Genomic DNA, 15,901 nt, shown 5'->3' with positions numbered 1-15,901 from the left:
CTCTCTAGATTCACCAATGGCTTCTGTAACCAAGAGAAGGTTCAACGGGTGAAAACAAGGTATTTTTATGTGTATGATATGAATTTACAGTGTGCCGAGCTAATAGTTACAACAACAAGAGTAGCAATGCCCATGACAAAGAGTCTCCTTGGGAAGGGAAACAGCTGCCGAGTTAAATTTTCGATGAATGTTGTTTGCATCAATGATCTTTTGGAGGATCAGGTTTGACATAGACTTGCCTCACAGTGTATAACAACACGACACATTTCAATTTAGGATAAATTAACTCACCTCTCTCTTCAGTTGTGAAGATATGTGTGGGCATGTGTTTAGTCCCACATCGGTTATTCGCTGGATAGATGTTGGGTACTTATACAGAATCAAGAAGTCTAAATAATATCTTCCAGTTAGTGTCATAGATTGTACAAATTGTATCATAGCGGACCTGGCCCATAACCTATGTGAATTAGGAGATACTGCAGTACAAATTTATTGGGGCTGACCATGGGCTGATTGTGGTGCTTGTGATTAGATTTGAATGGATTTGAACCCTCAGCCTCGTCAGAGCTTAAACGGAAAAAGTATGTGGAGATCCGTACGGGTGTGTGTTTAGTCCCACGTTAATTATTCGCTGGATAGATCTTTGGTACTTATATAAGATCAAGAAACCCAAATAATATCTCCTGATAAGTCTTTTTGGGTTAGATCCTGAATTATTATATCAGCCACCTGCAGCCACAACCAAAGAGCAGATAACTATTTCATGACATTCAAATGAACCGTCAGAATCCAGAAAACAACTCCTTAGCTTTAAATAGTTTAAAAGTTCCACTGGTTAACTGAACAATCAAAAGCAGACAGTAAAAGCCAGCACTTGCATGCACCTCTGCAGCTTCACAATGCAACTGTTGTACATCAAAGAAGCACTAAAAAGAAATGAAAAACATCAAAAGAATGTGAAACAAGAAATTTCATGTGTATGCTATAAATTTACAGTGTGGAAGATCTATGACTATGATGATAAGGCTAGCTCTGCCCACGCCAAAGGAGACTCCTTGAGAAGGGCAGCTGCTGATAAGTCGATTCCATTCTCCAACACAGCACTTATTATTTGCATTGACGGCCTCTTGGAGGGATCAGGTTCGATGCAAAGGCTCACCACGCTGCATATTACAGCAATGTCATCACTCTTGACATTTTTCAGTTCAGGGTCAACTAGCTTGCTTATCTCCTCCGAATGCTGAAGATACTGCAAAGCCTGGGACAAAGAGCATAATATTATATGTAGCAGAGCGATCTTGCACAACAGCAGCGCGTAACTTTATCAGTGGTTTTATTAACCATAGGAACAAAAAATATATAAGATTCTAACTCACAAAGTTGACCTATTTTATGTTTTTTCTTTTATGCGTGTAATTTCCCTTTCTTATAAATGGACAGTAATGTTGCCTTCTTGAAGGAAAAGGACAGCAAGGACCCGGCAGCATTAACTGAAGTTACTGAACAAGCCGTGTATTGTGTGGGTATGCTTAACTAAAGCATCTACAAGAAACAAAAACTTAGATCCAATTCATGCAAAGAAGAATGTATGTATAACATTGCCAACAAGTTTCAGAGACATTAGCATGATTTATTAAATAGTACTAGTATCAAGTCAGCTTCAGCCCTGGGATCTAATGTACGGCTACCAGACCTTTAATGGACTAAAGAGTTGATCCATGAGATACAAACTGTAAACCAATTCAATAAATCCACTAAATAGTTATGCTCACAGGATTGAAGAGAACATGTGTCTATGGTCCTCTTTTTGCAAAAGGACTAATTGACCTTCATAATAATGACAACAGACATGATCCATGTTTAAGGTGTCAGATATCAAGAATAATGGTAATGTTCATAAATCGCAGGCATTGCCTATCATGAATTGCTACTTTCAAACAACTTGTAAACTTGGGTTATAATGGTAAACTTGTAAACAACATGTGTCTATGGTCCTCTTTTTTGCAAAAGGACTAATTGACCTTCATAATAATGACAACAGACATGATCCATGTTTAAGGTGTCAGATATCAAGAATAATGGTGATGTTCATAAATCGCAGGCATTGCCTATCATGAATTGCTACTTTCAAACAACTTGTAAACTTGGGTTACAATTTCAAATGGCACAAGGAGAGAGATGCCTTACCCAATCCACCAAGTAACCCCTATCTTTGCAGTACGGAGGCCTTCCGCTGATTAATTCCAGTAAAAGCACTCCAAAAGCATATGTGTTTCCCTGGACATCCATATGCTGTTGCTCTAGGGAATCTGAATATCCATGGAAGGGATCTCCACTGGTGATGCAACCAGAATTCTTTTCAGATTTTGAGAATATCATTTTCCAGCTCTCAAAATCAACCAACTGCATAGGCGAAAATATGGTTAGATGTTCTACTCTGGTTTTTCGCTTTGAGTAAAGAATGTAGTTGCAAAGAAGATTACCAGAGCTAATTACCCATACAAGACAAGAAGTACAACAATAAAAGCACATGAAATAAGAATAAGAACAGCCACTCAGGTCCGGGGCAGAAACTGCATTCCTTACAGACTTATGACGTACTGCATAATAACTCAGATAGAAGCTAGCAATGTAATGGATGGAAGTCAGTAGTGAAAAGCATGTAACAGGATATCTTCTGAAGTTGCTTTTCAATAGGAAACTATAAATAGCCCAGTACTTGAAAAAAGTGGGAGAAGGAAATTAAATGGAAAAACTGAAGAACCCAGATCGAGGGACAAAGAGTTCTCTTATACTACAGATCATATATATCTGCAAACAGTGATACAGCAGCATGCATGAGTAAAGACATGAAACTAAACTTGTAGCCCCCAAAAAAGGCCTGAATAAAAGCAACAACACCTATTTTCATTTTTTTTTTGGTATAAACAACAGTATGTGGTCCATCTATCTAAAATTGGTTTTGTAAAGCTGCTTTACAATTTTTTGTGCTGTAGGTTGCCAGACTGTGTTTGTAGATGCATATTTTTCCAAACTACCTATAATACCAGTTCTTAAACTGAAAGGATCTGTAACAAAACTTCAGAATGTTTTTTCTCCAACATGACAAGGGACTTGCATTTAGAATACCCTCACAGCTTATCCTCAAGTGAATACTTGAAAAATCATATTTAATCATCGAGCAATGCATACAGGACTCCAAGAGGAGAAAAAAGAATAGCTATAGTAGGCTAATTCCTAATGAATCCCCTGCGTATGGTAACCATTATAGGAACAGAGATATCTACTAGTCATGGTGCCAGATGGGAAAATAGAAAATCTGGCAGAAACCTCTGATCAGTTTCAGAAGCAACATAGTCAGAGATCCTGAACAAACAATAGTGAAAAATTCAAGGTGAATATGATAACAGACTAAATCAAAGACAAATTCCTCCTTACCAAGTTACCTTTTAAAATAAGTTCCCTAATTCTTTCTATAACTTTGAAGCAACTGGCAAAAAATACCAAAGAACAAGAAAATACAATGTCATCCATATGCATACTAGCCCGTACCTTTGGAGAAAAATCTTCAGTTAGATATACCGCACTTGAGTTCAATTCAGATATAGTAAAAGGAGGCTGCAGCTCTGTGTGTAGATATCTAAGCCCACGAGCGACTCCAAGTGCTATTTTCATCCGTCTAAGCCAGGATAGTTGGCATCCATCACCATCTAAAATGAAAACGCAACATGTATACTTGAAATCCCAAAGCATGTAAAGCTATGCGATCATCATTAGTGAACATAGAAACTTTTTGACTCACAATGAAGGTGTTCGTACAGCGTCCCATTAGATGCATATTCAAAGACAAGCATCCTTGAAAATGGATCACTCTCTTTGCAATAGCCCAGCAACCTTGCTGTGTTCTCATGATTTAACCTTGCCAAATCTGCAACCTGAGATGGATACCATTCTATCTCAACATTCTAGCGGAACATTTCCTGTAAACTGATGTTGATCTTGAAAAAATTATTACCTTAGACTGAAAGAAAAATTCGAGGTAGCATGTCCACTGATCTTCCGAGATGCATAAGGATATGACAGCAATTTCTGCTCCATCCTTCATGGTGCCCTTATAGACTATACTGTCTGGAGAAGAGCCAATTATGTTGCTGAAATCTTCACAAGCAATTTCCAGTTCCTGCCGTGTAAACCTTGGCACATTTTTCAGCATTTCACTATCTGTTTGTAGAAACATCCAATAAAAACTGTCACTACATTTGATTAGTACTTCTGACAACACAATGCAGCGCTATAATCTAATGAAGAAGGAAAAAAAAGGTAGTGCTTATCACGAACCAATTGATATTGCTATCTCATCTTTCCACTTCATGGTTCTCTTCCCAGGGATTTTCACACAGGTTTTAAGTTTACAACTTTTTACAGCAGTTACAATGCCTGTTATTAGGAAAACTACCACAATAACTCCTGTAGTGATTTCCAAAATCAGAAGCCATCCTGGTTGCCGCAGATTTTGATGTTTGTTGCCCTCATGGTACTGTTTATATGTCTCTTTGGCTACCCCCTGGCTTTTTGCAGAACCACCTACATAAAAAACAGACTAGGTTGTCATTTCAGAAACATTTAAAACAAATTACATCAAGGAAATAAGCAGTATCCATGTTTTAAGTTTAAATGACGTTTCATATCTACCAAATAATGGAAGAGTAAGATTGCTGAATCAACATTAGCTTCAAATAAAATTTAGAAAAAAGAAGGAATATTATATAAAAGAATTTCATTTCAAATTATTATATCGCAGTCCTTCTAACGACAACATCTGCTGATCTCCATAGCTTCCTGGTATCATTGTTGCTCTCATCTTCTTTTTCATTTGAGCTTGTGGCAAGCTTCCCCTATGTTATGCAATGCGAGAATTTATGTATCCAATATTTAACTTTTTAGTGACAGAATAAGAGATAATCTTCACATTTATAAAAAGGACTGTAACAGAAAAAGGAAGAGGAAGAGTACTTGGCATATGTCTCTGTACTATTGGAATAAATGCAATGCAAATGATTGCAAACCAGCCAACATGGAAGCAGAACAAGTTAAGAGATAATTACACATTATTTTTTTAACATTTATAAATTGAATGTCAGGTCCGGAATTCACTGATGATAATTCTCCAGTAACCAAAAGCTTTCTAAAGCGGATAAGATGTGCTGGTCTTCTTTTGCAAGAATAAGTGGAATACAGTTGTAGGTTAAACACATGAATTAGGGTTTAAGATGTGCTTAAACCATTTAATTCAATCAATCCAATGACGCATCGAGTTAATGTAGAGCATAGAATAATTGACCATTAATTAGATATTTCAAGGGAAAATATTAGGACAACAATCTGACAATTATTCATCTAAAAGAAGAGTTCTACAGACCTGATCAACTTCTATTCAGTTGCCTAGTAATTGCCGATACCCTTTAATTGTCATTCTAACCAATAGTATCCAACCACAAGCTGGTTCATCGATTTATACATTTCACACTAGTGGAACCACTGGGAAGATTGATTGCATTTATACTGATTACAGAATGTATAAGAATTTAGAAGAAGTCAGTCAATATGAAGGAAGAAAAGGTAATTCGTGAAATGAACTGATAGGCAAAAATCTAGATGAGAAGTTCAAGAGGTGCAATTTTAGACATTCAGTGTTAATTTAAGTACAAATATACAAACAACTTTTACTGTGTAAGATTGATATGACCTCTATAAAATTTATGATAAAATGATAATTGTTTCATCTATGATCTATTTATTTATGTTGCATGATGACACAAGCATTTATGGGTGTTATTTCATTAATACTTGTATGACAAGTTACACATGCTAGTGAAGTAACATATACCAAAATTATGCACTTTGAGAAGGGTTGAGGTACCACTACATAGTTGAGAAGACCGCTGCAAGACAGAGTAGTTATCCTGAAAGCAGTTTCCTTGGAAGCTCGACCTGTAGATAAATGCAAAGAAGGCTGATTAAGTTCAGCTGAAACATATTGAAAGCATACAAAAGATGCAAGTCATTTGACCTTGGAAGATACTTCAAGCATGGTGGTATTTTTCCAACAAAAAAGTTGTAAGAGAAATCTCCAACTTTTAACTGATATGACCGGCACAGGCCAGCGACATTGTTGTTAGAGGCAAACCTGAGTTATTGAAAAATAACCATCAAAAGCTTTTAAGAGTGAAAAATGCAACAAGCACACTCTAAATATATCCAAGATTTTGAACTCTATAAATAACAATTGAGCATTGTTTACACAGAGCTTCAACTTTAGGAGTGTTCTATGCAATTCGGTAATAGAAATTAGAAAGCACAAGAAATAGTGGGGCACTCTGAGCACTCTATCCACTTACAAAAAGGCAGAAAAATCATGTTGCAGAAAAAAAGAGAAAGTATACTTCACATACAAACCATGAGACTAAAACTACAATTCTTTTTTGAATAAAAGTGCCTATGTCCTTATTAAACAGCTTCATGCATGAAGATACATATGGCAGAACTGCAAGCTGGGCTATAGCCTGGCAGTTGCATCCTTCTTCCCAAGTGGAGGAGGTCCTTGGTTCAGACCTTAATCAGGGAGCGCTTCCGTGGAGTTTGGCTACAGTAATTCTCATTGGCAGTGCTCCCACTATTCTCTGTGCGTGCGTGCGTGTGTGTGTGTGTGTGTGTGTGTGAGAGAGAGAGAGAGTTGATAATGAAACTGCTCAAGCAGTCAGCGGTACCAGCTCCAGTTTCATGTAAATATTCCCAGCTAGCAAGGAAAAAACATTGAATCACTTTTGCACATGAAGAAATAAGGTCTAGATCTACATTGGTCCAGATGAAATTTTCTAGTGAAGGAAAGATGAATTACTACTGGGAATCTCTTCACCAACTTATTTTGTCATATAACTAAAATTGGCATGCCACCACTGATTGAATGGGGATTAATACTCTTCTTTATTTCAGTCCATTAATAACAAAACTTTAGTTAGGTGATTTCTGCATTATTTAGTTACATAATATGGACAATTTGAGGTGAAGCAGATGGAAACCAAGAAGTGATGACTTTGTGATATCCAACAAGGACCAGACTGTTTTGCTGCCGCCGAATAGAATCTTGTGCATATTATTAGGTGGGTCGAATGTTATCGTAATGCAGTATAATTGGCATATGTACCATAGGACATACATATTATTTATATAGATGAATTCAGTTAAGTGCTGTTGTTTTTCCTCTTTTTCTCTTCAAAAAAGCTTCAATTATTTCATCTATAACTGCAGAACTTCACTCATGTTACTTTATGTCCCTTTCTCATTCAAAACAGTGAACTAAATGTTCGAGGAAAAATGGCGAACTTTCTAAGCTCATAATATGTGGAGCCCAGTGGGAATGTAGAAAGTCACATGGTAAATAATTAATCATCCGTTTGACAGCAAAAAATTGCATAAGGAAAATTAACACATCAATATCCCAGTATACTCCAAAAACAAAAGGGATCACTTACATGCCATAAGAAAAACTTAAATTGTTATTTCCAGGAATTGATCCCTTGAGTCTATTCCTATCCAACCGTAGCTCAATAAGATTCTTCAATTTACCAAGTTCAGGAGGTATATTGCCCGTCAACCCATTGGAATGGAGATTTCTGTGAAGGAAAAAGGCACAGCCCCCCAACCCCACAAACAAAAAAAAAAAAAAAATCAGACAAAAAAACAAATTAACAATCAAAATAAACTGAATAAATGTAGGAACTATTCACTTCTTACATTTTTGTAATGTTGGTCAAGTCTCCAAGCTCAGAAGGAATAGGACCTGTGAGCCTATTCACGCTCAAATCCAGTATGCTAAGGTTTTTCAACATCCCAATTTGTTTAGGTATTGTCCCAAGAAACAAATTGTTATTCAAAATCCTGCAGAACTAACAACATCATCCAAATCACGCAATTCAAAAATGAAATAAGGTAGTATAGAGTAATACAACACATACAGTTCTTGCAAAGAACTCAGCGCGCCAAGTTCCGGTGCAAGGAATCCTTTCAAGGATGAACTGGAAAGATTTCTGCAAAAAACCAAGATCCAATTTCCATGCTTCAGATACCTAACATATAAAAGTACCGAGACATAATATATCCTCCATGTTCATTTATAGCAGAACTTAAGCCAGATAAATACTGACTTCAGTATCATTACACCTCATCAGATGATGGAGGAACATTGTTTCAAGTAGTATTATTATCCATAATAAATGGCTAAATAAAACATCAGTTAATCCTAGCAAATTGTCTATATATCTATCTACAATTATCAACAAAACCATTGGATTGGTCATTCTGATACTAAAGGAGTATTACTACGATCTGTAACAGAAGGGGACAAAGAAGAAATGAAGAAGGCCAGGCATTCTTACAGAGCCAGCAGACGATTCCAAGGCTTTGAGCAGATCACACCAGTCCAGTTGCAAGGATCTCCATCCAAGGTATTCCAGTCGGATAGAACCGAAAGAGGGTCTTCAAATATACCCCGCTTGAAAGCAGCCAGTGCCGAAACTACAAAGAATCAAGATCCCACTTTGTAAAATCGTCTCAAAATTCAAAAACTCGAAGCTGGCCATGGAAACCCACAATTCAATTCACCTGAAAGCAGGTAGCCATGCATCTGAAAACACAGAGGACTCAACAATCCGAAAAAGATCAAAAAATGCTCAGCTCCAAGCGCAAGATCCCAACTTTCAACAAGAAATGGTAATAAAGGAATAGAATTTAGAAAAAAAATGACGGAAAAAAGAAGGCTGAAACTGCAAAGAAACAAAATGAAAGAACTTCACAAAATCATCTCAAATTTATATCAAAAAATAAAATCATCTCAGAAATCAAAAACCTGAAATTTCCCATGTCAACTTACTCAACTCAAAAAAAAAAAGGGCCAGAACTGAAAACCCAGGTCTCATAAGCCCAAGACGACTTAAAATCCTAAGTTCCAAGCACAAGATCGAAACTTTTATCAAGAAGCAGTGATAAAGGACTAAACATTAGGCAAATGATGGGAGAAAAAAGCCAAATATTCAAAGAACCAAACAACCCCACTCCCCAAAATCGCTTCAAAATCAAAGAATCGAAGCTGCCCCATTCGAACCAATAATGCCATTCGCCTCTCTCACAAATCAAATAACCCAAGACCTCCCTTGCCCGAAATAGTTACATATCCTCAATCCAACAAAAAGGCTAAAACTTTCATCAAGAATTGGCCAAAAGAATGAAAATTTACAAAAATGGGGAAAAGAAAACAAAGGAGACAGGGCAAGGTACATACCATCACCATGTAAAAGGGACTCAGAAGGCACGAGGAGAACACCACATTTGATGGCAAGAAGAAGAAGCAGCGGAAACCCGACCGGTCTCATCATATTCGTCACAGGCTGCATTCAAATCCTCCCATAGAAAAGCCTTGGATTCCCCCTCTTCGACACCCAGAAGAAATCATCCACGCAGAGAGATCGAGCGAAAAATGTCACATTGGAGAGCACAAGACGATAGAAGGAGAGGACCCGCATGTGCTACAGAGTAGAGTAGGTGGTGGGTAGAGGAGTAGCAAAGAAAAGAAGACGACAGGGGAGCCAGGGCCTTAAAAATAAACCGCAACAGGGGAGGGAGAGCGTGGGGAATGTCTTGCGAGTTCTTCTGGAAATTAATAAATGGAGGGAAGGGGAAGGATGACGCGGCCGTTTTGGAGTTGGGATTGGGTTGTTGCCGTGGGGTCTTCAAAAAGAAGTAAAATTTTTAACATTTGGTCGAGATCACCTCAAGGCTCAAGGCAAGATCTATACGAGAAGATCATTTAGATTTGGTGGAAGGATTTTTTTCTTTTTTTTATCCTGTTTGTTGGGATCATGAGAATCCCAGTCCGGCGAAAGTTAGGTGCACTTAGATAAGACTTATCACTCACTCTACTTGGTTGTAACACTTGTGTTTTGTTGTTTGCTAGTTTAGTATAGTGGATCTCTTGAGTGGTTTTGGGTTTAATGCTTTAGATTCTGGTGCAAGAGGAGTGAGGTGGTTGGTGTCTAGCGAGTATGGAGGGGACACATTAATGGAATCCCCATGGTGAGGTTGATAGGTTTTATCTTGCTTTTGTTTGAAGTGCGGTCTTCGAGAAACCACACTAATAGAATGATACATCCATCCTTCATTTGGTACTTCTTCGATCATCATCTCTGAATGAGAATGTCGATGATATGTGATCGGGATATAGTTTTAGGAAAATTCAACACATATCGATATTAGGGCATATAACTAAAGATGCATCTGTGGTCTTGCAATACTAAGCAGGACCTAAAGTTGATTAAAAAATAAAGTTAATGATATACCTTGTTTAGAAAAGTCGATGAATCGTGGTAATTTGTGTTCTAGATTTTTAAGTTTATGCATAATCTTCGGAGTTTCCAAAGATCATCCAGAGCTCCAAGGTTGATTAGCTCAAAATAATAGAATGCAAGGGGTTGTTCGTTTGCGTAAGATGGTCATTAGCTTGTAAACATCTTTTTAGTCTTGCTCGATTTCTCTTGCTTATTTATATCTTGACGTATCCGTAAGTAGATAGCTTTCTCCCTACTCATCATCGCCCTCCTTAGCTTCCATTCATTCCGAAGGAGAAATGAAACTGTAAGATCCAAAGAAAAGCAAATTGATAAATTTACTGAAAAATTATTATCGAGTATCATGCTGATTATGAAGAGGAGTTTGATCTCTAGCAAACACATCATGTTTAGTTCTATAGTTGATCAATTGTCCAGGTTTCTTTTAACTCTATAAAAAAAAATAATAATAATTCATTCTCTGTGGTCCACTACGACCTCATTCCATCTAGAATAGATATATAAATGCATGAATGTTTTGTTTTATCACTTGAGCCAAATTACTTTGCCATCGAAGAAATATCAACTCACAAAAATCAGCAATAAGATCACCAAGCATGCTAAAACTACTTGCTGCGCCAATTTATTACATTAACGGCATGCAATAAATTAACTAATTTGGTTCCCCAAAAATTAAGAAATCTAGATTACAAGGAACAGGTCAAGATGCTCATGATCCGAGTAGTCTAATGTACTTCTTCTCATTTTTAACCTTTTATGCTGCACTAGATCTTTAAAAGCCGGTGACTGGGCTTTGCAACCCTTAAATAAAGCCAATCATGTGAACTATAGCCACAGAATAAAGTGTTCGAGATTGCAATGAAGCTTCTTTGTCTGCCTCTACCAACCTCACCCACCGAAAGAAATAAAAGATGCAGGACCTTGCATGGGGCTAAATCAATAACTTAAGGCGTTAAAAGCCATGAAGTCTTCTTTCAAGTTGTACTCCAAACGAGGTTTAGTGGAAATCATGGTCATTTGGGACCTAAATGACCTCACATCCCACCATCCTTCCATGACAGCCTTTAATGGAGGGGTGAGTGAATGTGAAGTGAGCAATCTCTCTCGGTTCCCGTTGTCAGGTTAAATGCAGAAGGCCCATATGTCCCTATGCTTTCATCACACGAGGTTCTGACGTTGACTTGCACACGTACATTCGTAATGTCCAAAGAGCATTGCGACGAAGGGCCCACACGTTGCAAATGGATTAGCTTCGATGGACACGCCAAGGTGCAACATCCAGGAGCAATGCTATTCATGAGGCCATTAGATTTTGCTCCATGTCATTGTAGCACCATGTGAGTTTGCATCTAAAAATTAATCAGTCATCGACCAACTATAGATTTGATTAGTTAATCTATATATGATAGGCTTTGTTTGATCATCCGTCATTATATAAAAGACCGCGGCGTATAGGTAGGTTTTTGCTAGAATTAATTTTTTTTAAAAATGCCATTAGGATGAGAGGGAGTTATTCGTGCAAGTAACTATTGCCGACCAACAAGAAGAGGAGAAGAGAAGGAGGCTTCATTTGGGCTATTTCTCCCAAATTCATCATGCTACAAAATGACTTCTATCAATACCAAGCATTTTTCTACCTTGATCCTCCATCGTATTATTATGTGCTTTGTTTTTGGGATCTTAATGTTAAAAGTTTTCCTTGGCAATAAACAGGTCTCTCATCATTAAAGAAGTAGCCTGGAGTCTTGTCTACAAGCAAAGTAGTTGAGTTACTCCTTTTACATGGAGTTTAGTAATAAATTTGGTGAGATTGCAACAGCCAAGTTGAGTTGCTCCTTGTGCTCCTGTCATAATTAATTTTTTACTGACCAACATATATATTTGCATTGTAGGCATATTAATCAAATCCATTTAATTTTCTTTATTTTTTTTCTTTATATAAATTACTTAGCAATGCTAAGTCCTCTCACTTGAGCAGAAAAAAAAAATTATTGCAATTCTTCCTCTATCCAAATTCAGGGCGATCATGATAAGAATAATAAAATGTAAAAACAACTAGGATGCAAGATAAACCCGAATATTAATCATCGAGCAATCAGGATTGTATCGTGATGGCAATTAAAATAATTTTATATAGATTATGGAGAAATTAGGAGAATTGTATATGTTTGCAATGATTCAGGAGCTAGAGCTGCAGAATTGCATCCTTCGTGGGCAACAAATGGACAGTTTGATTTGATGACCTAATGTGATGTTTGGTTCTCTCAGAATCTTAGCCAATTCTTATTACCTCCAGTTTAGAAGGGGATTTAGTTTTGTATTTACATGAAGTACATGAAAAAAAAATATGGTCTTGCTTAGTAAAATACAAAATTGTAATTGACTATGCCAAGCGCAAAGGCTTCGCTTGCCATGGATATTGCTCAATCAATCCAACCCTAAAGCACTGCTTTTTTAAAATTTATCTGAAAATCATCATGGGCATTTTTAAAGCATCAAAAAAATTCCTCCTCCAATGATGCAAAATCTTAAAATGTAGGGGTAGAGTCAAGTACTTTTGGGAAAGGCTAAGAACCATCCATCCTTCTTTCTCCCACTGTAGTTGGGTATCACAAGCCTTGCACAGATATTGTTTGGCTACAAAGTATCCTCCATATCAATGCTTCCAAGCAAAACAACTTAGACAACAAGCGAGAAGCGAGAGCAAGTGGGACTATCAGGGGCTTTGGAGCAACGAAAAAGATTGGATAATGTTCAAAGAAAAGCATGGTCAGGTTTGGTGGGAGGCTCTCTCACATCTGTAAGTAGACAAATTGGACCTTGGCTTCCAGCTCTTATGATGCAAGGCATGCAAAGAGGTTGGGGGCCCAGCAATTAAAACTTCCATGTGCTGCCTTGACAGCAATACAGCACATCAAGTGATCCTTTTGTTCCCATGCTGATTCTTTAGACTCAAAAGGGTCCCTACATATCATCATCTTCCATTCTTCTGCACTATAAGAAAATGAAAAGAAGAGGATTAGATATCTTGTACCTTTCACTCGTACATTTAAATGTTATTTAACACTAACAGAATGCTAGATTATTAATTCCACCAAGATTAAAGAAAAGGAAAGAGAGAAGAGAATTAACTCCATGCAATCTTTGCTCTCAGTCTAACATCACCTCCCATGTTTTTTATGAAGTATTCAAAGAACCAATAGTTTGCTTCTTTCGAGCATCAGCCTTTTCCGATCTCGTGTTAATATTCTTCCTAAACCTAGCTTCGCTGCCAAGTTTGTGATCACCTGTCTTCTTTTTTTTTTGTTTTTTTGATGAAAACGGAGGCAAAGCCACCCGACCTTTATTAGAAAAATAAAGTTTACAGAAACTATTTATAAAAAATGTGTAAGAAAGAAAAATATAAGAAAGTAATACAAATTTTTATAAAAGATAGTGGTCTGTAAGTAGACTTGTTAAACTGTTCAACAAGCTGAACAATCTCATAAGTGATTTGAAGAATCTTTGTAACTTCAATGTGCAACTATATAAGCTCTGCATCCCGATGTGAGTCAGCCTTTTTCTTAAAAGATAGATCATCGTCTCTCAACGTGCGGCGCAATTGCTCCATGGTTATTTTCAAGTTTGAGATGAGGGTCAAGTAGCTTCTTTGAACACAAATGCTTCCGGCTAAAGAAGGTTGATAAAATTTTCTGCAAAACACAATATATAGAACTTGATTTTTTAAAAAAAATCTGAGCATTTCAACAACTTAAATTCCAAGTTTGAACTTCAAACTAACTTCCAAGTGTTCAGTTCCACCTTCCAGCTTTTGGATTGTATGTCATCCAATTTATGTGGCCAGCAAGTATATACTTTCCACCCTGGGAAGTTGGTAAGTTATCCATCCTCCTTCACTTACAAGCCAAGGCTAAAATTTGTCCTCATCTTTGATGTTGGTTGTGATGCATGATTCTCGTATCAGATGGAAAGCTACCAGCTATCTAACTACAGGTACTAAGACCACAGAATTGGCAAAGCTTGGTGAAGCCGCCGGTCTCGCAATCAATATGGTGAATGAAGGGAAACAAGATTAAGAGGCTGCATTCGAAGATACGATGTCCGAGTTTGCGAACCATATGTACTTGGTAGGTTGAGCTGCAATGGAGTTTGACAAATGATAATGGCCAAAGAGAATGGCATTTGGAGAGAGTTCAGGTACCAATACGCATGGCTCCTGACACTATTTTATTGAACATTATTTTCTCAATCGGCGCCTGTTGGCCAATAGAGACACATTGGCCGCAATAACATCTGTGACACATGATGTTAGCCGACTTGTCAAAACTGAAGGCATTCAGCATCATGTGTCAAACCCCTTTATAGCTTTCAAGCATGTATGCATACTATGAAAGCTCGTGCAGGCGTGTGTTTAGTCCCACATTCGTTATTTGCTGGATAGATTTTGGATAGTTATACAGGATCAAGAAACCAAAATAATATTTTCCGACTAGTCTTTTGGATGAGATCTTAAATTGTAATAAATGATATCAAAGCGGATCTGGTCCATAACTTTTGTGAACTAGGAAGACTCTGCAGCATGGATTCATTGAGGTTGACCACGGGCCAATCGTGGTGCTTGTGATTAGATTTGAATGGATTTAAATCTTTAGCCTGATGAGAACGTCAGAGCTTAAACAGGGAAAGTATATGAGGATCCGTGCGGGTGTGTGTTTAGTCTCATATCGATTATTCGTTGAGTAGATATTTTTCGGCTAGCTCTTTTGGATGAGGCCCTGAGTTGTTATACATACCAACATATACACACATATACGCTAGCATCAGAACCATGCACCAACTAGGGTTGAGGGAGCAAATTGCCAAACACTGGACCCAAATATTATTGGCTATATTATTTCGAAAAATACTATCAATTATATCTAATCAATATCACAAATCAAGAACCTATAGCCAGCAAGGACTTGAGAGCAAAGTGCCAACTGCTGGCTATTAATTCCATAAGACTATTGCAAAATAATATTTTAGTTCTTAGGATATTTTTTTTAAAAAAAATAAAAACCATGAAATTGACCGTTACCAACTAAAGTTTTCTGCAGACCATGGAATATAGACAAGTGAAAAATTTACTCCAAGTCCTCCCTTGTCTGGTGCCGGTGGGGCTCTGATGCCTGTGCTCGTAAAAAACTGGGTCCATTGGTGCAACACTGGTCCCAAACCAACCGTGTCATGGTGTGACCCACTGCATTACTTCCTTGTACGACGCTGTCGGACTTCCAGATTCTTAACCTCTCCATTCTCTCAGCCACGTAAGAACGACAAACCCTTCCCTTCTTTCCCCTCCAGCCTTTACCATCTGGCCTCAGCTGAGGAGATGGATAACTTTATTCTATTACAATGCTCAAAGTCGAACATAGCTACTAGGCCAAAATTGCCAATGGCCTTGTGTTTCTCGTAATACAAAATTTTTCCCATTTCTATACAGGCAGAGCAGCCAGACTTCA

General features: G+C 37.5%; 1 protein-coding gene across 5 annotated transcripts; it reads right to left on the bottom strand.

The window, feature by feature from the left end:
* Positions 1 to 775: 775 nt before the first annotated feature.
* LOC103719414 (probable LRR receptor-like serine/threonine-protein kinase At1g63430) lies at positions 776 to 9,857 on the bottom strand. Of its 5 annotated transcripts, none has more exons than XM_039115184.1 (13): positions 9,338 to 9,857; positions 8,436 to 8,574; positions 8,016 to 8,087; positions 7,795 to 7,938; positions 7,533 to 7,673; positions 6,071 to 6,187; positions 5,888 to 5,991; positions 4,339 to 4,584; positions 4,016 to 4,221; positions 3,803 to 3,935; positions 3,553 to 3,710; positions 2,188 to 2,403; positions 776 to 1,249 (listed from the first exon to the last, which is right to left on the bottom strand). In XM_039115184.1, exons 1-13 carry the CDS (start codon positions 9,447 to 9,449, stop codon positions 1,013 to 1,015), a joined length of 2,025 nt encoding a protein of 674 aa, XP_038971112.1. In that variant the 5' UTR covers positions 9,450 to 9,857; the 3' UTR covers positions 776 to 1,012. The 5 variants fall into 5 exon arrangements, with proteins under 5 accessions (XP_038971112.1, XP_008806866.1, XP_017701288.1 ...); XM_008808644.4 differs by having other exon boundaries at positions 776 to 1,258; positions 9,338 to 9,840; XM_017845799.3 differs by having other exon boundaries at positions 776 to 1,258; positions 5,924 to 5,991; positions 9,338 to 9,839.
* Between the last annotated feature and the right edge of the window lie 6,044 nt (positions 9,858 to 15,901).

This window comes from Phoenix dactylifera, chromosome 17, assembly GCF_009389715.1.
Source record: "Phoenix dactylifera cultivar Barhee BC4 chromosome 17, palm_55x_up_171113_PBpolish2nd_filt_p, whole genome shotgun sequence".
NCBI classification, from domain to species: Eukaryota; Viridiplantae; Streptophyta; class Magnoliopsida; order Arecales; family Arecaceae; genus Phoenix; species Phoenix dactylifera.
Note: the sequence above shows the minus strand (reverse complement) of the source record. Positions and strands in the feature narration are given on the sequence as shown.

Bases quoted from the DNA above. Each gene is read 5' to 3' on its own strand.
- LOC103719414 (XM_008808644.4), bottom strand. From the start codon at position 9,449: ATGCAGCCTGTGACGAATATGATGAGACCGGTCGGGTTTCCGCTGCTT. The intron at 3,936-4,015 runs GTAATAATTTTT...TATCCATCTCAG, and splicing joins AATTTTTCTTTCAGTCTAAG to GTTGCAGATTTGGCAAGGTT. The intron at 1,259-2,187 runs GTAAGGCATCTC...TCTTTGTCCCAG, and splicing joins GGGGTTACTTGGTGGATTGG to GCTTTGCAGTATCTTCAGCA.